At 36.5% G+C, this 23,780-nt stretch overlaps 1 protein-coding gene across 1 annotated transcript in view; it reads left to right on the top strand.

Annotated features, from left to right (window-relative positions):
• LOC121316433 (synaptotagmin-like protein 2) overlaps positions 1-23,351 on the top strand; it is a 78,064-nt gene extending 54,713 nt beyond the window's left edge. Inside the window, exons 8-16 of the mRNA XM_041251504.1 lie at positions 7,302-7,396; positions 7,991-8,104; positions 8,812-8,987; positions 16,393-16,495; positions 17,470-17,631; positions 19,548-19,626; positions 20,175-20,274; positions 21,141-21,346; positions 23,005-23,351. Of these exons, the coding sequence (XP_041107438.1) occupies positions 7,302-7,396; positions 7,991-8,104; positions 8,812-8,987; positions 16,393-16,495; positions 17,470-17,631; positions 19,548-19,626; positions 20,175-20,274; positions 21,141-21,346; positions 23,005-23,144 (1,175 nt within the window). The 3' untranslated portion in view covers positions 23,145-23,351. The remainder of the gene's footprint in view (positions 1-7,301; positions 7,397-7,990; positions 8,105-8,811; positions 8,988-16,392; positions 16,496-17,469; positions 17,632-19,547; positions 19,627-20,174; positions 20,275-21,140; positions 21,347-23,004) is intronic.
• Positions 23,352-23,780: the final 429 nt, after the last annotated feature.

Below are 23,780 nucleotides of genomic sequence, written 5' to 3'. Positions count from 1 at the left end.
ATTCATCCGCCGTCATCACCTCATGTTTCAGCATGATAATGCACGGCCCCATGTCGCAAGGATCTGTACACAATTCCTGGAAGCTGAAAATGTCCCAGTTCTTCCATGGCCTGCATACTCACCAGACATGTCACCCATTGAGCATGTTCGGGATGCTCTGGATCGACGTGTACGACAGCGTGTTCCAGTTCCCGCCAATATCCAGCAACTTTGCACAGCCATTGAAGAGGAGTGGGACAACATTTCATAAGCCACAGTCAACAGCCTGATCAACTCTATGCGAAGGAGATGTCACGCTGCATGAGGCAAATGGTGATCACACCAGATACTGACTTTTTCTTATCCACACCCCTACCTTTATTTTTTTTATTTTAAGGTATCTGTGACCAACAGGCGCATATCTGTATTCCCAGTCATGTGAAATCCATTGATTAGGACCTAATGAATTTATTTCAATTGACTGATTTCCTTATATTAACTGTACCTCAGTAAAATCTTTGAAATCGTTGAAAGTTGTGTTCATATTTTTGTTCAGTGTGTATACATTATATATACAATGTATACACACACACACACACACACACACACACACACACCTACCCACATTTGGCATTTTGGTGGTTATGTTTAGTTATAGCATTGATACATGATATTATTGTGAAGATGGTTCAGGTCCCATCATTTTCCCATAATTATGCCAATATGTAAAATCATCAAATGTGAGCATTGTGGGGTTTTTTCTCCCACGTATTTTTAATATAATTATTTATTTTTAGATTAATGTTTGTTATGTATCTAAAATCTTTAACTGTGAACATATCTTTTTTTTTTTTTTTTTTGGAATGTGCTTGGACCAATATACATTGGGGATCATAAATATAATCTAAATTCTTTTTACACTGCTGTATGAGGTTGTCTTTTAAAACCGTCAAATAAAACATGCAACTGAGTTATTTTTGGAGAATGATATGATTTCCATATTCCACTCATAGGTGGGTTGTACATTTTCCCAAGCAATGAGAGTAATCCCACAGGAACCGTTTTTAATAGTCTGTTTTATGCAGTGAAATTTCATCAGGGATTATGGAACCTTTTATGACATGATTTTGTAATGTCAAGTAGATTTTTTTTCTTTGTTTTTTACGAGCTACATACAGAGTAGTGTCCTTATGAAAACATAATGCGGCTTATCAAATGTTTCCTAATTGTCTCTGTCACTTAGTTTGAGAAGCTTATGTTATACAGAATATAAGTGAAAAGGCTCTAGTCTAGGGTTTACATCAAAACACATTACTTGGGACACTACCTTTCACACCATTGGCAACAGGTGTGAGGGATGTAATAGTAGACTCTCCTGATAGTGTCATCAGCTGGGGAAAAAAAACACACATGTGGTAATCCTGTTATACAGCTAATAAATAGGTTTAATACATAATAGCTTTACAGAATACTTATTTCAGTAAAGGTAAATGAATCATGCACTCCAGCTATAGCCAGTTCCTTGGAAATGGACTGCCACAAATGTTTTGAAATCGATGCAAGATTATCCCAGTAATCATCAGTTGAATTTAATACAACTTTTTGTCCACTACACATAAAATATTTAAGTATGTTTGAGCATTTATGTGTTTTAAAGAGCTCTAAAGTCACTACATATCACAAAAGACAATGAAACATGTCAATCATAATAATTCTCAAAATATTTATATAAATCTCACAAAATATAATTCTTTAGATTGTACAATTCACCTAGATTACGTTCGGCACAAAAAAAAGTCATTATTGTAAATGGATTGTATCAAAGTAATTTGAAGGCAGTATTTCTAAAGATAAATTAACGCAATGAAACAACTATGTCAAATATTGAAGCAGATTATATGTAGTCTGCTGGCAGTGGTGTAGTCCTAAATCTGAAACGAACGGCAACCAAAATATTTCTCAAAGAATTCACATTTTATTTGTACATTGAACAGGAGGTAACATGTAATAGGCAATGCATGCATCTTGTATGCGACTTTTAGTATCAGAAGTTGGTAATTTATCATCATTTGAAACATCTCTTAATTGAAAATCAGCGACATTTTTCCTGTACCATCTCCAGTTCCACATAGAGCTGTTTTCATTTGGCAGGAAGTTGTCTGGTCAGGTGCATTCTGGACTCTGTCGTTTTTTTTTATATGTGCTTGTATACCAGGTGGCAATGCAATACAAAATACATTTGGGATAAAGGGATACAGACTTGTCTCATGCTTAGTTATTGTTTTATAGTGGATTTTGTAAATGTGCACAACAGTAATGAATGTTATAATTGCAGTTTTCCTGCGTCTCAGTTAATTCCCATTTTTTACAGCAGGACACATTTTTATGTTTGGACTTGTACAGTACATGCATCCTAAGTTTCCTGCCAATTTTGTAATATTAATTGTATTTCTCTCTTAGAACGGTGGCACATAAACGCACGCACACCCACACATATCAATATCATATATGTAATATAGATGCTAGCCAATCTGAGAAGGAATATATTGCCATAGGAATCGAGAGTTAAGTACTTTACTAAATAAAGTCCCAGGCTGTATACATTAATAAAACTAGTCACACTCAATTACAGTATGTCACATAGACCTAGAGCAGTGATCCTCAAAGTAATTTGGGCACAGGCATAAATTGATCTTGCTTTGTCTGCAGGCACGCTGACTTAAACACTGCCTTCCCGCGACATATACAGTATGTGTGTGTGTGTGTAATATTATATATATATATATATATATATAATCTATCTCTGTGTGCATGTATATGTGTGAAAAATCAGGATAAAAGGATAGATAGCGTCTCACTTTGTTTCAATTTGGCAAATTTGTCAACACTACTGTTTTAAAGATTGCTCATCTGCAGATAGTGGATTTGTAACTAAATTGACTACGTGTTTCCCTTGTCTGGTGAAATTAAAAAATATATAGAGAGAATTAAATTCTAAATCCTGAAATATATTATTTTTCTCTAAGTCTGTGAAATTCAGTGCTTACTAACATATTAACACTCCGCCTCTACTCACGAATGATTGGACAGCTGTCGGATCTTTCACTTTCCCATTGACTACTCACTCGCCTTCAATTTTCATGCAGAATACCGTGAACAGCTTCTGCTTGCTTATGATTGGACAGCTGCATAAAACTTGGCAGATATTTGACTCTCCTATTGGTTAAACTTACTGTCGGTACCTATAATTGAAACAGACAGTTTATGTCCCACCCAGCTAACTTATGATTGGGCTACTGCAGAGACAATGCAGATATTCAATTGGTTAATCATATTGCAGAGTACGTACAAGCACAGTATAAGCGAGCAGAACTGTCAATAGACTGCTGTGACGCTTTTGCTGGAAAACTTGTTTAAAGCTTTATTTATTTTCTCACGCTACAGCCCGCCAGAAATGTGTTCAGGACCCATAATTTAATAACAGCTATCGCAGTTATCAAATTATTTATGCAACACATTCTCCTTATTGCTGTTTTGTTGCTTCGCTAATTCTCTGATTACCAGACTATTTAAATAATTCCTGCAGCTTTTTTGTGAAATGAATGGAACTTCAGCAAACAAAATAACGTATGTGTTCTAGTTTGCAAGAGGGGTGGGTGTTGCACCAAACAAAAGTAAAATAATGTTTTGAGTATGGCACTATCTCTTATCCAACAGTATTGAAAGACAGTAAAGGATACCCATTTACATAGAGGTGAAAGGTGATCTGAAAGATCATAATTGCATAAGTCTGCACCCACCTAAGTTAATACTTGGTGGAAACACCTTTGGCAGCAATTACAGCTGTGAGTCTGTTAGGATAGGTCTCTACCAACTTTGCACACCTATATTTGGCAATATTTGGCTGCTGCCATTCTTTACAGAACTGTTCAAGCTCTGTCAATTTCCTTGGGGAGTGTTGATGGACAGCAATCTTCAAGTCATGCCACAAATTTTCGATGGGCTTCAGGTCAGAGCTCTGACTGGGCCACTCAAGGACATTTACCTTTTTATTCCTTAGCCACTCCAGTGTAGCTTTGGCTGTGTGCTTTGGGTTGTTGTTATGTTGAAAGGTGAACTTCCGTCCCAGTTTCAGCTTTCTTACAGAGGGCAGCAGGTTTTCCTCAAGGACTTCTCTGTACTTTGCTCCATTCATTTTCCCTTCTATCCTGACAAGTGCCCCAGCCCATGTTGATAAGAAACATCCCCATAACATGATGCTGCCACCACCATGCTTCACAGTAGGGATGGTGTTCTTTGGGTGATGTGCTGTGTTGGGTTTGCGTCAAACATAGCGCTTTGCATTTAGGCCAAAAAGATCTATTTTAGTCAGACCACAACGTTTTGGCTATAGAACCCCCTGAGTTTTTTTTGTATACTTCAAACAGATGGGCTTTCTTGAGAAATGGCTTCCTTCTTGCCACCCTACCATATAGGCCAGATTTGTGGAGTGCTTGGGGTGTGCATGCACACTTTGACCAGTCTTGGCCATAAAAACCTGTAGCTCTTGCAAAGTTGCGATTGGCCTCTTGGTAGCCTCTCTGATCAGTCTCCTGATCTTGGCAGGGTCTTGATGGTGCCATACACCGTACAACTTTGTCCCAGAGTTCTTTTGAAAATGCTTTGGTGCTCATGGTTGCGTCTTTGCTTTTGAACTACACTACCCAGCAGAGGGAACCTACAGGAACTGTTGAATTTATCCTGAAATCATGTGACTCACTACAATTTAACACAGGTGGAGGCCACTTAACTTGGTGTGTGATTTTGAAGGCGATTGGTTACACCTGAGCTAATTTAGGATTGCTATTACAAGGGGGGTGGACCAACCAAGCTATTTCGTTTTTTTTTTTTTTTTTTTTTTTTTTTTTTTTTAATTTTCTACAAATTTCTAGAATATTTTTTTCAATGGAAAGTTGTGGGGTAGGATGTGTAGATAAATGGAAAAAATATATATTTTAATGCTTTTTAATTCCAGGGTATAAGGCAATAAAAGGTGAACATTTTGAAAGGCTCCTCATTATTTTATTATTTTTATTTTAGTTATTTGCACATGTTTTTTTCTTAAAGGCTGCTTATTTTATCTCTTTGGTAAGAAACTATATCTGCACACGTGTTTATTCAATGTATACGGATTCCCTCACAGGCTATATATATATATATATATATATATATATATATATATATATATATATATATATATATATATATATATATATATATATATATATACATACATACATACATACATACATTTCTTGGGTTTCCAGCTTTGTAGTAGACCTAGCACATGAATTAAAGTGACCATCTCCTGCTGAGTCCAGTTGACACAGAGGATTGACGGGGAGCTCTTCGGTCAAATAGAGCTGGCTCATATCTCATCCTGACTGACGAGGCTAAGATCAAAATTCAGCCCACCACGGTTGCTTAACCTGAATCTTTTTCAAGATCAGTTTCACACTGTTCTGGAAGCCTTCTGCTAGCAGGATTAAGGAGACCTGAATGCCCATTTTGTTTCTGTTTGTAAAATAAATCCTGCTGTCTCACAGACACTGACATGCATTTGGAAACGTTGATAAGTGGGTTTATGTTAAAGTACATAGAAATCCATTTTTTTTTTGTTGGTGTCTGCTTTGTTTGCGTGACTGATCTGACCATAGTTTTTCATTCTGTTGACATAATTGGATCCGAAGCTTTGTCATCAAGACAGTCCGTTGGAGTGAAAAACCCCTCACTTGTAAATAGTATTTTTTTTTTTTTGTTACCCTATTCTGTACCGGTACTTGCTTTCCTTCACTCTTTCGGCAGTATGTGTGCATAATTCCACCAGCTACATCAACAACAGTATTGTTTATTATGATTTAAATGTTTCATAGTATGTTCAGTTAGATGTGTGTATATATAGCAACTGGACCTAGGAAAGGGTTAATTTTTAGCATTGTTTAAAATGCTTAAATTCGATGTGAGAATATGGGTGGAATGAAGAAACAGTGGACCTTGATTGGTGGGCCAATTAATTTATTGAATTTGGCTTCAGATGCAGGTTTATGAAAGGCTGCAACTAGCCTGTATGTTCAGTCCTGTAGAGGCTGGGACTCAAGAAGGTGGTTTACTGGGTTGCTACCACCCATTTTAGAGTAGGAAGTCATTGGGTTTGTAGCATCACTATTTCAACAGCTCCCTGATAAAGCAATTGTGTGTCTAAGATCTCTCAGTTCATTCAAATGGAGGAAATGGTTTGGAGAAAAAATATGCTGTTCTCTTCCACTCCCAAACCTCACCTAATTTATATATTTGGTACCAAGAACTCTGCTGAATTCCTGCATCTCCCCAGTATTGCTAACATTGATCAACTTTGGGAAAGTTAGTGATGGGAAGTTTCAGTACTAATTTGCAGGGAACGTGGTTTGATTGAATTGCCACTAAGCTGAATAAATTAAACATTGTTTTTAGAGAATCGGTTTTACTTTGGTGTTAATTCACTGTTGCTTTCTAAGTGTTCAGTTAAGACTTGCTTAAATAAATCAATGTGCATGAGGTACTGTGGATTTTGCTCAATAGAAAAGGGCTCCAGGTGGTTCGTTCATACATACATACATACATACATACAGCACAAAAAGAAAAAAAAAATGTAAGATGATCCTTCCCCCAGTCCCCCACCAATAATACAAATGCATACAATGCACTTGTAAGTTTTTACAATTAAAAACCTTTGAATGGTCAAATAAATGAAAATGGTTTGTGTTTTGGAAAAAGACAAATGGCATTGTAACAATGGCAAGCAAGTTATTTTTCAAAGGCCTTGAAGACAAGAATATTAAATGAATGAAAAAAGGAAGGGAAAAAAATGATTCCTGGTGTAGTGTTTGGCCTTGCTGGTTGCTAGGTGAATTAAATACCTCTTGACAAAATTAATGCATTTGAAGTGGGTATTTTGTGAATTGCAATTGTAGCAGTCATAAGCACATTTCCTTCATTTTATATTTCCATTGTCTATGTTAGTAAGCCACTTAAGCCAATACACATTTTTAAAAACGGTTATCTTAACATTTGTCAGCTTATACTTTGACTTGAGGGGTGGTGGATGTTCTGTAGTCTTCTTAACTAACTTCTCTGGCCCGAAGTCCTTTTATACGCCAAGTACAGTATCCTCTCTGTTTTGATTGTCATCATATTGTATATTAGCGTTTTTCAAAAAGTACAATATGCAACAACAAAAAAGCCATACAACTTGCATTTTATGGGCGCTTGTTCGATATTTCATTCTAATGTTATTTATATTCTAGAATCTCAGAGCCACCCTGCTGTGATAGATGTTTCCTCTGAAGGTTGTGTTGCTTTACAAATCCCATGCTCTGCTTCAATTCCAGCAATTCTGGAGGCAAGTTGTTGTGTTTTTTTTTTTTTTTTTTTTTTTTTTTTTTGCTTGATTTCGTTGTACTACAATGTCAGACACCTATGGTACTAGGCTGAACAATATAAACCAGAAGTCCTTCAGTCGAATGTTTTGCCAAAATGAAAACCCTGTCAATAATACATAAATGATGAGTGTGGATCAATGTGGTCTTTCTTGCATACAAATTTAAATGAATTCTGATCTATTTTAGAAGAATGGCGAAACTGTACTTTGTGACTGGCACACCCTGATGCAAGCATGAGTATCCAAATTCAAAGGGTTTAATAAATGCACATCGAAAGACTCTTCCATACTGTTGGTCATTTTCGTTTTGGACTGATGGTAATATTGTACAGTAATTGAAATAGATTCTGCATTCTGGTTTTTATTGCACTTGGAAACACACCGGCAATAAAACTTGTGGTAAACCCTGCTTACAGTGCAACGCTTGGCGGGCTAGAGCATCAAATAAAGGTACAGTAATCACTCACTTTTAACAAATGTTCTATAAACCCTGCAGTGTTTAGTGTAGAAACTTGATGGAATTAGAGTTTTTGACTATTTCTCAATTCTTTTTATCTTCAGGATAATTACCTGGAAGGTGATGATGATCTTAGTTCTGTATCCAGCTTTGGTTCTGATATTTCAGCTCGGAATCGAAGCCGCTCCTTAAACTTGCTGTCTGCGTCTGGGGTAAGGCTGAGTAATCGATGGAAAGCATGTGTCTCTGTGTGAGTGTTGAAATATTTAAGATTTTTGAGCAAAAACACAGCAAAAAAACACAGCAAAAACCAAATCTGCAACTCTTATGAGATTCCATATACAGAACTTGACATAGCTTGAACAGTTTTGTAAAGAACAATGGTCAAATCTTGCCAAATTTAGGTGCAAAGTTGGTAGACTTATCCCAACAGACTCACAGCTGTAATTGTTGCCAAAGGTGCTTCCAATTATTAACTCAGGGGGGTGGAGACTTATCCAATTATATTTATCTCAATAAAAACTTTTTTCCTCCTTAAGTGTGGAGTATGATGTGTAGATAAGTGGAACAAAAATCCTCATTTAAATGCATGAAACTCTGAGGCACTGACACAACAAAATGTGAAAAAAAATCAAGGGGGTGTAGACTTTCTATAGGCACTGTATAATTTGGGTAATTATAAAGGGAAATTACAAAAATGACTTGTCAGTCATCACCAAATATTCCTTTCTGAATCATAAGGTGGAAATAATTATGCAATTATTATCTCAGCACTGTGTGTCCTGAATTATATGGAGGATATTAAATATTTGGTCCTATTCAACTTTATATAAAGCCTGTTTTTAAGCTTTGATATACACAAGTAATTCATTAAGCGTTCCAGACCTGTTGCATATTCAGAACTGTTTCTGTGTTTCAGCTTAGTGGTAGTTGGATGAGTCTGTACAGTGATGCTGGGGATTTTGGCAACCTCTGTGTCCAGGGAGCAGTGGAGTTCAGCCTGGTGTACAGCGATGTGAAGAGAGAACTGGTTATCCTTGTGGAGCAGTGTCAGGACCTGGCGATTGCTAATGTGAAGAAACAGCGAACAGACCCGTGAGCAAATGGGAACGGGATGAGGCTTTGTTAAAACGTGGGATCATACTGTAAATATCTAGTGAACAAAAACTCCCAGAATTAACACATTGTGAAGTGTTTTGGCAAAAGGTGAAATCTATTGAGATTCAAATTAGTTTTTGTCCAGTGTAATGTACTCAGGAATACTTATTACTTCAGTTTGTCTGTTGAGAGTGAAAACAACAGATACTGAGCAAGGTATTATGCAATTTGCACTTGGATCATCTGAACCTCTTGAGAATTAGTGGAGGAACCCAGCTGAATCATTAACCCAGCTGCATTTTATTTTGTTAAAGATATGCGCTACCACAAGCTCTGAAGCCACAATTGTACATTTAATAAGGCTTTTATTCCATCAAAGTTAATGACTTGTAACAATGGTGGCGCTAGGCATAAGCAGACTAAGCAAAGGGCCCCAAGCAGTTCAAGGGGCCCCCGATTTTCAGGGGGATTTTGCATTTTATTTGGTAACAGAATGAGACGCATGTTTAGAAATTGCACCTGCAAGGCACTTCAGTCCGGTATACCTGTACTGATTGATAAGTACTGCTCTCCCAAGCTAAGCTGGCAGTGCACAGAAACCTGAACGAGTGAGAGGTGAAATATTGCAGTTAGGGCCCCCAGTCAGCTAGTCTGTCACTGACTTTATTGTGTATTATTGTGTTTAGTACAACAAACGTTAATGCTACTGCCTTATCTCAGAAACCATCTGAGGTAGTGACATCATGTTTGCAGCGTGACAGTGAACACTGCCCTCTGACGTAATATGGCTGCCATATTGAAGTCATGTGCATGTTTCTGTTTATGCTCTATGGAGATGGTATAATTTTGAGCTATATTATTTCTTAATTGTTACATTACTGTTGTGTTTAAAACAAAAAACATAAAACCCCCTTTCACTGCAACTTTGTTTTACTGTAACTACTGGCTATATCAAGGATACAGAGCATGCACGTTGACATAAGGTCTTTCTAGTTGGTACACAGGAGTATTCTATGATTCTCTCTGTAATGTTCCTTTATAGGTGGTGTCCAGTGAACATTAACTGTTTCACTGCCACACTGTTTTTAACCTCTGGGTGTAGCAATGACCCTTTTCACATAGCTATTTAACTTCCTTTTTACAAACCACTCTGATATTATATTCCATTTGATTAAGCCCATTTTGGGATGCTTCGTTTTTGTCCACCCCCAATTGTATATTTTCATGTTGGATGGATTTACTGGTTCTCTATCCGCTCCAATAACCCTAAATAATTCCCTAACATCTTTTGCCTTTCCCTCCACATGACATCCTTTCTAAAACATAAGCAATTAAAATAAAATGTAAATGATACAGACTTTAATTAAACCATCAGCACCAGGAAGACACCTTACAAAAACCAACTGCAGTGATTATACTACTAGTACTGCATATGGCAGAACATTTAATTTGAGATATAAATCATTTAATCCATACTAGGGAGCTGTGATTAATTTTAATACAAGCACCCTCGAGCTTGTCTTGAAGCGTTTCATGATAGCTAAATTAATTTAACAGTGCTCCTAGTCTAAAATAACTCTGAGCCTCTGAGCAGCTATATACAATACAAATAAGATAACGGCATGTTTTATATCATTTGAAATTTATAGCTGCTTTAATGGCATCATAATGGATCATTTTTGTGTTTTTTTTTGTATATAAAATACCTTTTTGAACAGTAGTCTTGGCAAAAACTAAAACAGGGCCATCTGTAAAGAAGTAGTTGTATGTGTGTGTTTTTAATGTGATCTTGACACTGGAAACCTTTCATAAAAGTAACGGTGACTGTATTAGCAGTTAATGCAGTAACTCTTGCTCTTGAATACTTTTGGGAATGATTCCTTCTAGTAGTTTTTGGTGTACACAAGTCATTTGATGTTTTTACCAGCAGACCAGTTTTTTAAAAGTCTGGATGTTTGCTTTTTCTAACACCAATGGCATTGGCAGAGCTGTTCTGTTTTATGCTGTAGGTTTAATTGTTATGCTGTTATTGAAAGTAACACTTCAAGTTCATCACGGATAGAGCATTTGTTTGAGGCTCAGTGCTGAGATCCAGGATTGAGGACTAGTTGTTTTTAATGCAAATCTAGTGTATTTTGAGGTTGTCAAAGATTGGACAGAACTGGGCACTAACTTCGCTTAATTGTACCTTGATAATTAGGAGGCTAAAAGTAACCACGATTTGACAATGATATTCTTTACTAACATCCCTTTTCTGTAAAAAGCCAAACTTTGTATGCATGCACTGCAGAAACAAGTAAACCATATGCATGTATTTTAATCTAGTTTCCTGTAATGCAAAATAAGCAAATTGATTTGAACTAAAGGGATGCTTCTGAGTTGCTTTATGTAGAATTTGTGTAGTGAGAATTTTTTCTGTTATCTATTAAGATATTATCATCTGAAGCTTTTTTTTTTTTCCCTTATTACTGGAAAGCCATAGACATCACACGTTGTATTATATGTATGTGAAATATTTCCCAACTGTTCATAAATTACACTTGTCCATATCTTCAAACACTAAATTCTAATTCTAAGAAACCAGTCACTAGTCAGTATTCTAAACTTTTTTTAAATGAATTTTTAATGATCAAATCGGGAGACTTTTTTATCTTATTGTCAATAAGCTAAATTCTGTACGGTTTTTATTAGTTGGGAGGTTCTGTATGCTACTCAGGATCCGGATAATCTCAATGCCTACCTTTTTTTGTACATTTTTGACAATGCATTCTTTATCAGCAGCCTTTAATCAGATTTTTAAATGTGTGTGTTTATTGAACAGATTTACTATTTATTCATATACATATAGATATAAATTGTGGCCGTTCTAAGTTCCCTTATGTCGAAGAATCCTGCAGTTCTTCAAATCTTAATGAGACTGCACCACCAACACTTAATTTGGCTTCATTTGCTCTGTTAATTCTCCTGCCAATCATGCCAGCAGGATAGATTAAAAGGAGACGAGGTTTGATCTTTCTAGGATCCAGGTTAATTAAAATAGTTAGACTGTTTCAAATTAAAGTTAGTCAGGTGGAAAGGTGAACTTTAGGTTCAAATCAGTAGACACAGCGTTATAACCCTGGCTCCCTAAAATAGAAACCATTACTGAATGAGTATTTACTAAATATTGTATTGTACTCTTGAAGCCTGTGACACAGTCGTGAAAAGTGCTGCGTTCACAGATCTCAGCATCATTTTTCCTTCAAGCCTGCTACAGCGATGGACTCGGCGACCTTGAAAGTCAACCCTTTGTGTAGTACAAATGTACCGGTACGTTTGCTGCTCTCAGGTCCCCAGGGAGTACGAATGTACCAGTACATTCTGCAAATTTAAACTTGAATTACTGAGTCTACAAAACCCCTGATCACATGATATTGTAACACAAGGTCTCTAACACATTTTATTGGTCCCTTGCACCCTCTGCCAGATATTGAGTGAATTACCTATAATTATCCCAGTCACAAAAATGTTAACAGTGTTTGTAAACCGTTGAGAAATAAATATTAGTAGTAATAATGAATTCAGATTCCGATTTAAATTGACATACATACAGTTCTTCCACTGAATCGGATGTCAGCGAATGTTTCAGTGAAGACATAAACAAAGAATATTTACTCTCAACATCAAGTGACAGCAAAGAGGCGGCGCCATGTGTTGCTCCATGCTTCAAGAATAATCTGAAGAATTAGACTCACTCCCTCCTCCTCCTCTTCAACCTGTTTCCTGGATATGATTTATTCGTGTCTCTCGCTATCTAGTTCAGCCTTCTTTTTTTGTTAGGACGTGTTGTTGTGGTTGTTCCACTGCGTTGTTTATTGCCTGCATGTTATTTTTTTAGTCAGAACTTTTCCTCATGACTAAATAGAAAAATATATTTATTGGTTGTATTTATTTACAGTCAAAATGATTTTATTTACAGAAATTAAAAAAAAAAAAAATTCCTGTAGGACCAGCGGTGCATTTTAGAACTCACTACTCAAAGGATTAATGGTTGTATTTCTATTTCAGGGAACCAGGGTTATGATAATAACTTAACATATCCTTTCAAGTACAAAATGTAACCATTACTGAATGGGTGAGTGTACCAAAGCCGTCGCAAGGACAAGATTTCCGACTGCTGTAATGCTACAAGGCTGAGCCAAAGTCTGCCCTTTGTGTTACCATTCGGAACCCCAGTTTTATAAGTAGCTAGAGTGAAAAAAATGTAGGGAACATTTCACCTCTATGCCTGTGTTGTAAGGGTTGACCTGGGAAGCCGCCCTTAACTCTAGTTCCAAAACCAGGGTTTTGAGGATCCACGACATTGACTGTAAAACCTACTGAAGGTAAGGGGAGTAGCTCATACCATTGCATTGCAAATGTCTTTGACAGATGCACCCTGGAATAAAGCCCACAAAGTTTTCATGTCCCTGGTGGAATGGGCAGTCAGCTTTTCTGGAGGGGGCAAGTTGGCCAGTTCATAGGCAGTCCTGACTGTGTCTGCTGTCCACTTGGACAACCGCTGCTTAGACAGGGCTTGACCATGGGACTTCGTCCCATAGCACTCAAAAAATTGTGCGGATTGTTTCCAACTATTCATCCTGTCAACATAGTGCGCTAGGGCCAGAACTTGGCAGTGCATATGGAGCTGTTGCTCTGTCAGACTGGAAAGGAGGAGGATGGAAATCCTCCAATTCAACAGACCGGTTGACATGGAATGCCCAGATAGTCATCAGAAAAAAGGCAGGGCTGCTACGGGGCATGACCTTTGTCTCAGCCTCTGTAAAAAAAATAAATAAAAAAAAAAAAAAAAAACGTATTTAGGCTTTCGCTATAGAGTGTCTGCATCACTCGTCCACTTTGCAAAGGTGATAGCAAGCAAGAAGGCTGCTTTTGAATTATAAAAATTTCTCTTCAGCTGAATGCAGGGGCTCAAATGGAAGTTTCATGAGTGCATTAAGCACCACGTTTAGCCTCCAACAAGGAATGTCCTTCATAGGCAGCCTACCAAGAAGTTAGCTCCTAGGGAGTTGGAGTCAGTATTAACATGGTAAGCTGAAATAGCTGCCAGATAGACCTTTAATGTAAAGGGGGCTTTCCCTTTGTCAAATAGGTCCTGCAAAAATTGCAGTATTACTGCTATGGAACAAGTCATGGGATCTAACCCATGAGGCAGACACCTCATCTGAAAGACACCTCACTTGTACCCAGGCAGGACACTGCATTTTGTATAATATATGGAAGTGTTGTATAGAATATAAGTATAGACAAGAGCTGTCTTCGAAGGCAGAGGCTTATGAATATGATCAAACAGCAACCAACTTTTTCAGAGATCTTCAGAGATTGGACCAAACGGCTTATGTTACCAAGCTGAATGATACTTGACTGCAGTCTTGCCTCGACTTTTTATAGAACTTTTCCTCCGCTTTGTGCGTCAGACTTAATTAAATCTAAATATTTGGTCTGTTTTGGCAGCTCTTATCTTTTAGTGAATAATATATTTCAAAAAGTCCCTGTAATTCCCTTAAAATTAATTGGATATGATCTCATGTTTTCTACCTTTCTAATCTCTAAAATATGAGGTAATCCTCAGACTGATAACATATTTTCCAGTACCACAAGGTTCTTATTACTTATTAAAATACAAGTGTATATATACAGAGAGATGTTTTTAATATATAACACCAGCTCTATTTAATTATTCCAGCCTTGGTCTAAAATATATTTTCTTAACAATAAAAGCCCACATCTCAGTATGTTTTAATAAACTGGTTTCTTTAATTTACAAGTGTGTTTAACAAACTTGGCTTCTGTCTAGCTAAAAATACCTTCCTCAGCAGACCTCGGACAATTTATAGATACTCAGAGGCCCACTTTCTAACCGGAGTGACTTTTAAATAATAAGAATCTTTGACTGTAATTACTTTCCCAGATCCATTGCATGAAGTCATGCCTTGGCCAGACTTTAAAAAAAAAAAAAAAAACCTGCCCAAATCGGTAGGCCCACTGATAAGAAAAAGCTTACATCCTAATTCTGCCAGTAAGCTCTTATTAATTTTATAGATAACATAATGATGTAATGAGTGTAATATAATCTTCTTGTTTTCTTGTACTATGCAATACTTCTCGTTAGTGAAATGTAAACGTTTATATGAAGCAAAAACCTTGGAACAGAAGACAGCGTTTAACCAGCTAAATCCCACTTTGAATGTCAACATTCATTTTACCTATCTCTGAAGGTCTAATGCTGCCTCACTCATGCAGGTAAAAGCATAGGGGCCTTTTTTGAGTAAGTTTACTGATAAGAGCTTGTACCTTTACACATTTACCAATGGTTTCTAATTAGGTCACATTTTGCACTTAATTGTCTCATTTTTAGACTTAACAGTTTCCCTGTTATAATACTTCTGTTCTCTATTACAGCAAAACCTTAAAACAAGTAAAACACTTGCTTTCGTTCAAATATTTGATTTCAATTCACCCAAACATTTTATTCTGAATGCTTATAAAAGCACTATGCTTAGTTTAAAAAGATGTTTTCCAACTAAAGTTTTTGTGATATGGAATTTCAACTGCAAACACATTTCCAAGTTAATTACATGAGGTCGTTGTTTCTGCACTTACAGGCCTTGGCACCGACAGCTCTCAGATGAGGAAAGATCAAGTCTCAAGTCTGTCCAGTTTTCAAAAACTAATAAGCAAAGGCACACAGAGAAGCTATTTTCTAACATAAGGTCATTGCCTGTTCTCCCTTTTTTGTAGTAAAGTATATTATAACATTTTAACATTGTTGCAGTTTCACAAATGTTCAATTTGCATCCCAAAGATCGGCCTGCTTGGGTCAGGCTCTGCTTTAGTGGGTCTGTCGAAGCCAATTCAGGATCCTTTATCTATTTCTGCACATCACAGGTGTGGGTGACAATCTTTAAAAGCCTGATACCTGCAAAAAACTTAAACCTATTTGCCAGGCTCCCATCTTTACATTATTATTCCCATCATTAGTGGGGAACCTTCAAAGAAATTAAGCTGGGCCTATCAAAGAACCTTGCATCTCTGCCGCATACACCTTTCACTCAAAAAGATGCTTGCACCTTGTACAAGGGAAGAAAGGTTTTAGGGTCACACATGACATGGCCTTTGAGGCTGCTGGGGCCTAGGGCGCCAGCTTAATGCTGGTATACATACAGGAGGTGGTTGCTTGGTGAACCGGTTCCTTAGTGGAACATATGCCCTGGAGTGATCGTGGCATACAACAGCGGTGCTTTGTCCCCATGAGGCACACATTCCTGGAAAAGCCAAAGCTGCCTGCATATGGCTACCAGTGCAGCCAGAATTCTATCTATATATCATGGAAATAACTGTTTTCATTTATTTTTCAATGCAGGTATGTGAAGACCTATTTATACCCTGAAAAATCCCGTCTTAGCAAGCGGAAGACTTCAGTAAAGAAAAACACTGTGAACCCTGTCTATAAGGAACCGCTAACGGTATGCTAGCACCATGTTTACTGTGGTACCTGTGTGATTTTAATAATATAAGTAATACTAAGAAGAAAGTTAGCATTACAGTAAGAGAAGTAAAAAATATGATTTGTATTACATCAACTACCTTCATTTATTCAAGAACATGATGTGATTGTGAAGCAGAAGACAGACAACAAAGTTCATGATCCAAACGGGTTTTATTTTTATAATAAGAATAATCCCAGGACATGCACAGTAATGTGTACTGCACTGCTCAAAAACAACAGCTTGCAGTCCCGAAATAATAAGACACAGTTTGTAAATAATAAACAGTTAGAACACCCACAAAGACACCATGTCCACGAAGCGGGGTATCACAAAGATCGGAAAAAGACTACAAAACAGATAAACTTCTGGTTTTATCTACAGTTTGCAGGAAATAATAATAATAAAAAAAAATGTTCAACTGAAGTATTTTGTTTAGCAATATTTTTAGTTTGAGAAAGTGAGTGTTTTTAAAGGAAATTAAGGCAGTGCCTAACCAAATGTGTTTTTACATCCATTTCCAAGATGGACTTTTGTTCATTGTTTCAAAACATTTATTGCTCTACAGGGATGGACAAAGTTGGTCCTTTCAGTCCGGTGGCTCGGGTGTAGTTCTAGAAGTACTGACCTTCCTATGAATCAAAATTAATCCTGCTCCTGTCACTGTTTTTAGATCATTAAAATAGACTTCCAGCTCTGCTCCAACCATATTCTAAATTGTTCAACTGAACTGATTAACCGTCTTCCAGGTTTCAGAGTAATGTTCCTCCTGGAATTGGTCACCTTTTGGTCTTCGTGTGGACTTGAAGATTTAGACAAATTATGTGAATTCTTGACAGTGACATTGATAAAATAGTAACTCTTTAGGGAGAGAATACTATAATAAGACTTCCAGCTATAGTAAATCCAGAATACTAAACATTAACACCAAGTCATTCTTGATTCTGCTTCAGTACAAAATGACAAAAGTGGAACTTCAGACCAGGACTCTGCATCTTTCGGTGTGGCACAATGACTCTCTGGGTCGAAATGCCTTCCTTGGAGAAGTTCAAATAGACCTGCGGACCTGGGACTGGAGATTTAGTGATCTAAGCTGGTACAACTTGCAGCCCAAGGTAAGCCTGACACAGAAAAAGACTGCTGCTTTACAGCTCAAACCACTCAGTCTCTGTATAGTTACAATTAAGACAATAAATATAGGGAAAGGAGATGTGCTGTTTAATACAGATTAGGGCTGTCAATTAATCACAGTTATTTTCTGCAATTTAACACGTTAATTTTTGGGGAAATACATTTCTTTAACCTCATATACCAGTTGTGGCATATGAATTGAGAGTATTTGTCATGCATACTCATCATGGATACCTTTCGGGCACCCCAAAGCTCTCCAAAAAGGCCACCTTTTGAATGAAATATTGGACAAAAAATAAAAAAAAGGATTACAGAATCTAATTCATCTGACAATGTATAGCATGTGAGGTGCCAGAAGGTAACATCTCTTTTAGAACTTGCTCAAGAAACTGGTGTAAGACTGGCCATAAAGATTTACAGAATATTCATTTTTGGAGAGGTTCGGGGACCCTTGGGCCTGGCTTTGTAAAAACTCATGCAGAATTTGATCTCTTTGTTCAATCAGTTTCAAATTTTTGTGTGGCTCTTTTCATGTGCTACAAGTTGAAAAAAATGGCTATAGAATATAAACAAATAAAAAGTGTTTTTTTTATGTATTTTTCTGAATATCTCCCTCCAGTGTGGTACTGAGTAAGACTTCTATCAAATCTGAGGTTTTAGTCCTGATGCCCAAGGGGTTACCTTGAATTCAAGCCCTGAGCCATGCCTGTGCTGTGTATACTTTGGAAGATAGTATGATTTTATCTAAGGCCACAGCTCCCCAGGTGGAAATTGCCTATTTGGGGGCTGGGGGTTTAACAGGTTAAAGCACTTTAACTGCACTCCTGTTTTGTCCCTCTTAGCATACCGTAATTCATTTCCTGCGGCACCATTTTAGTGTTACGGAGCCACATTATGTAGCAAACCACTCAAACTGAAGGACTTGTGAATGGAATGTTTATTTATTTTTTAACTTTGACGGTTCGTTGGATAGAAAGAGGATTACTAGTCTATCACCTGTGTGCTAAACATGCTTTATCTTCTCAAAATTAGCAGTTGGTTCAAACAATTTAACAACTATGCTGGATTGTAAATAAATATGAAACACTAACGGGAATCCAGACATAGAAAAACAGGGGTTTTTATGCTTGGTTGTTTTTTGCCTGATGATGATGATAATGGGTCGGTAAAGTTTTTTTTTTCTCTTCAGAGGAGCTGGCTGGGTTTGTGAAGTGTATAAACAATGTCCAAACGAGATTTCTCCATTCAATATTCTTTATTTTATTGGCACAGGTTTGTTGATTTTAGTTACAGCATTAGAATACAGATCACAATGAAACTTGCTCAAAGTACCCCATATTAATGCTCTCTCCCCCTTGTCCCAAGACACCGCCAAACTCCCCACAGTTCAGCAGCCACATCAGAGTATGTTAGGTCTTCCAGTTAATGCTACAATAGCATTAGCTGTGCAATACAAAACAGACTTCCAACAAATAGTTTTTCCTTTACTCATTCTACAATAATAACATTTAATAACAATAATCTGAATAGTGCAAATACTGTAACCTGGCCAAAACAATAGAAAAATACATTCCAACATACAGTAGCATCAGTAATAAAACAAACTTATATGTCATGGATGCTGTAATTGTATAAATGAAATATGCAATTTTAAAACCAAGATTAACTTTTTTTTTTTTTTTTTTTTTTTTTAATTTTAATCGTTTGACAGCCCTCCAGTAGTTGTTGTTGTTCAAAGTTGGCAACCAGTTACATTTGTCACCCTGGTGTGATTATTTTACATTTTATGAAGTACAGTTAGCAACTAAGATTATTTTTGCTGTACCATAAGCAGCTCACGTGATTGCTATTGAAGAGTGCTGCAATTAGTTTGACTAATGCGTAGGTTTTATTGTCTCAGAATCCTGATGCTCCAGAAACCTCCAGCAACAAAGGACAATTAACTGTAGCACTGAAGTATGTGCCAACTGGATCAATAGGTAATTGCTGGATGCTGATAGTGTAAGAACTGTGGTGTGTTTCTCATTAATGTAATTAGAATGCATGGCTGGTACAGTATATACACATCCAGATTCTTCTAAACTCCTGTCAGACAGGAGTTTATGCTTGAGGTGCATTTCTATTCCTTAGTTGTACACCAGAGAAAATACAAATTCTGCTGTGCCTGTCTTGGATAACATCTTACTCTTGGTATAGGAGAAGCAATGTAACTTAATAAAAAAAAATAAACATGATTGTGACACCAGAAGCTTTACAGAATCGTAATTGTTTAAGAAGCACTTTTCATGTGGATTATTTGCTACAAAACACTTCCCTTGTGTCACCTACTATTTTTATTAGTATTATGAGTACTATTATTAAAGATGTACTCATATTTTAATCTTTATTTTTAAGCAGGATTGCTGCTATGACCTTAAGTTTGTTTTTAGGTTGACAAACAAGCTTGAGCTCTCGAGTTACTTAATGATGATTGTAGAACTGTTCAAAGTGTTTTGAAGTTTTAATTTATAAAATGGAATTTGTGCAGATGGCGCCAAGCCAGCCACTGGGGAACTCCATGTTTGGCTGAAAGAAGCAAGGAACCTGAAAGGCCTAAGGCCCAGTGGTGTTAACTCATTTGTAAAGTGGTAAGAACAAGACATTTCTGTGCAGATTTAAGCTGGAGTACGATTAATAAAATATTGATCTTGCAGCCTTCTATTCAAGGACTGTGAGCGCGTGTAAGAACCCAGTTGCTTGCTTTACTCCAAAGGCAATATGCAGGTCAATTAACCTTTTTAGTAGCAGTCTCTTTTGGGTTATACTGCACTGACTCCTGTGTTTTATGAAATGCTGCCCACAGCATAATGCCCATGTGGTGCTGCTTGATGTAGATAACAAACGTGTACAGTTGCATTTATGTTTTTGCTGATGTGAGCAACACTTTTTAATGAGGAGGAAGGGAAAGGACTTGTGCTAAATTCATGTTAAATGAAAAGATTGGACAGATTAAGAGGTTTTACATTGTCATAGTGTCATAGTTAAATAATACTAGTCCAACTTATTTTATGGCTTTTTTTTTGTTTTATATACACCACTGTTCTTTGGAATTACATAATTTAGGGTTAATGGCTGGTGTCTTATAACGTCACTTAATGTTTGTTGACTAAAAATACCAGTAAGTAAACAAGAGACAATGCCAGAAATGTAAGCACATGTATTAGAATGTTTTTAAGTAGCTGAGGGCCTTGGGACATGGTAATAAACCTCCCGTAACTGCTGAACAAGCCCCAATTACGCAGGTCTACAGTTCAGTCTGGCTGTGTAGAGTGTCTTGTTACAGAATTTCATTCATATGAAAAGGTCAGCATTTGTAACTGGGGAGCATTTGTTTGTGTGTTCAGCAGAAATGACTTGGTATCAGTGATTTACTTTGATCTCCCCAATATGTGCGGCTGTTACACTGACTGCCCTGTGTTTATTTGTCTTCTTCCATAAACATTTTTGTTTACAGTTACATTTTACCAGACACAAGTAAGAAGGGCAGGCAGAAGACCAGGGTGGTCAAGAAAAGCCTGAACCCTATTTACAACCACACTATGGTGTATGATGGGTTTAGGCACGAGGAAATTAAAGAGGCCTGTTGTGAGCTGACAATCTGGGACCATGACACCTTTTCAAATCAATACCTTGGAGGGGTTCGGCTCAGCCTGGGGACAGGTAGGTGTACTTTGTCCAGCTGTATCCCCAGTGTATTGTTCCGCTGGGCAGCATTCTGGATTACCTGTTGTTTAAAATAGGCTTGAATACATAACATCGGTACTGTACAACAGATACTCTGTGGCAAGTTAAAACAAGTGTTCTTCACTTTTAAATGTAAGAAAATCAAATAACTATCCAAAGCTGAGAACAGGGTTTATTTTAAAACCTTTTAAAATGGTAGCTGATATTTTAACAAAAGAAAAGAGATGTTAATTTATGTTTTTAGCTTTTTGTAGTGGAAGATTTTTTTGAGTAATTTCTGTATTCCCATGAGCATTTTTTGTTATTGTATAATTGATTTGGTAGATTGCCCCTAATGTTTTAATGAACAATATATTAATTATTTATAAGACTGAATTACATTGCCGGTACTATAAAAGTGAATCTTAAGTTGAAAAAAGCTTCAGTGAAAATGAGTACTAATTAGTTACAAATGTGACATTTCTAACCATCACCTTTTTAATGGAGTTCTTTCTCCTGTTTCTGTATTTGCCATGACTGCTATTTTAAATGTGAACTAATCACTTATTTGTCTTACACACCTAATTGGTGGTGTTACCTTTGAACACATTGCAAACCAATGTGTCACTAAAGGGTTTTGACACATCATTTAATTCCAAAACTGTTCTTAAAAAAAAAAAAAAAAAAAAAAAAAAAAAAAAAAAAAATGTGAAGTTTTGAATCCAGGAAGAAAAGCAATATCTGATTATATTATATCTTCTCATTTAAACAGATCATCCCAGGAGCACATTCATCTTCATAACTTTATATATATATATATATATATATATATATATATATATATATATATATATATATATATATATATATATATATATATATTATTATATTATATAATATAGCTGTGACATGTGACATAGCATCGATAATTGAGGGGTAAATTAGATTTTGAATAGCAAGCACATTTTCAATACTGTAGCTTCCTGTCTTGTCACACCAAATTAGTGTTTGTGATCATTGTAATTCATCAAAATGTACAGTGCACTAATTACCTTGATAGCACATTGTCTTTTAAAGCCTATTGTATACTGGTATTTAAAACAGATTAGATAATTAGACAACTTGGCTAGGGAGTCTGAAAGAGCTAGGTTGTATAATTAACAAAATCTGGGAAAAACGCAAAGGAAAACTGGTGCCTGTCAGTGATGGGTCACAAAGTGTGTTCATATTTAACATTCACAGTTTGCTTCATAATTTCAAATTCAAATATTTTACACAATAGTTCTTGGCGTAACTGAAAACTACAGGTATAATATCAGCATGAATTAAATCATTTTGTACTGAAAGGTACAGATACATAAGACAAGAGTGACATACATGTATCTAGACTAAAGAGAACATGTAAAAACCGTACAAAAATAAAACATTTTAAATAAACTGCACTTGCTTTATGATGTCATTTCAACGAACACACGAGGCACAGGCAATCAGAAGCATGGATGAAAACTAAATAAACAAATCCTCCCTTCCAGGAGGAACACAAGGAGGGTGTGTGGATTGAATCAGCCTGTCAGTGACTTGCTTTAACAAACCGGCGCCAAGGCAGGAATATCCAGTATGTAAAAATAAGCAATCCAATTACTTTTGTTCTGCAGGTAAGAGCTATGGGAGAAATATGGACTGGATGGATTCTGTAGATGAAGAAATTGAAGTTTGGAGGAGCATGATTTCAAAACCCAATGGCTGGGTTGAAGCAGTGCTGCCCCTGCGACCCTCTATGGCCAAGAAAAAGTAGTACTTGCTGCTGAATTATAACCGTAAATTTGTTTGCTCTGTGTTCTTTCCACATTTTGAAATATCTGGTTCACAGGGACTGGGTTGAGGGTAAGTTACATATTGAAATGTATTAAATTAAAAATTGAATTGTTATAAATGTATACTTGATAATGATATATATTTTAAACTAATCCTATAATTTGTAAATGCACATGCTGTAATAAAGTTTTGCATACCACATTGCAACTGTTTTTAATCCTTTTTATTTTTAATTGTCTTGTACATCACAATTAGTGTACTTTCTAAGGAAGTTTTTTTGTAAGTAACCATGTACTACAGTATATATTGTACATACAGCCTACTGAGTTTGTATGCAAACCACATGGAGACCAACCATGGTACAGTGAGGATGACATTGTGAAATACTTCAAATACTACCAACACTTACACAACATAGCGGAAAAGAGGAGATTATACACAGAATCTCTCATGAAATGCCAGAAATATAATTTTGTGATGTTCAAGGTTAAAGATGTATTACTTTCCTCACGTTATCTTTATCACAACTTCCATACACCAATTGTTAAATAGTTGTGTTGACGGACACAAAGTGCATTTCATATAGTATAAAATTTAAATTTAATATATATATATA

Source organism: Polyodon spathula, chromosome 5 (assembly GCF_017654505.1).
Source record: "Polyodon spathula isolate WHYD16114869_AA chromosome 5, ASM1765450v1, whole genome shotgun sequence".
Classification (NCBI taxonomy): Eukaryota; Metazoa; Chordata; class Actinopteri; order Acipenseriformes; family Polyodontidae; genus Polyodon; species Polyodon spathula.
Note: the sequence above shows the minus strand (reverse complement) of the source record. Positions and strands in the feature narration are given on the sequence as shown.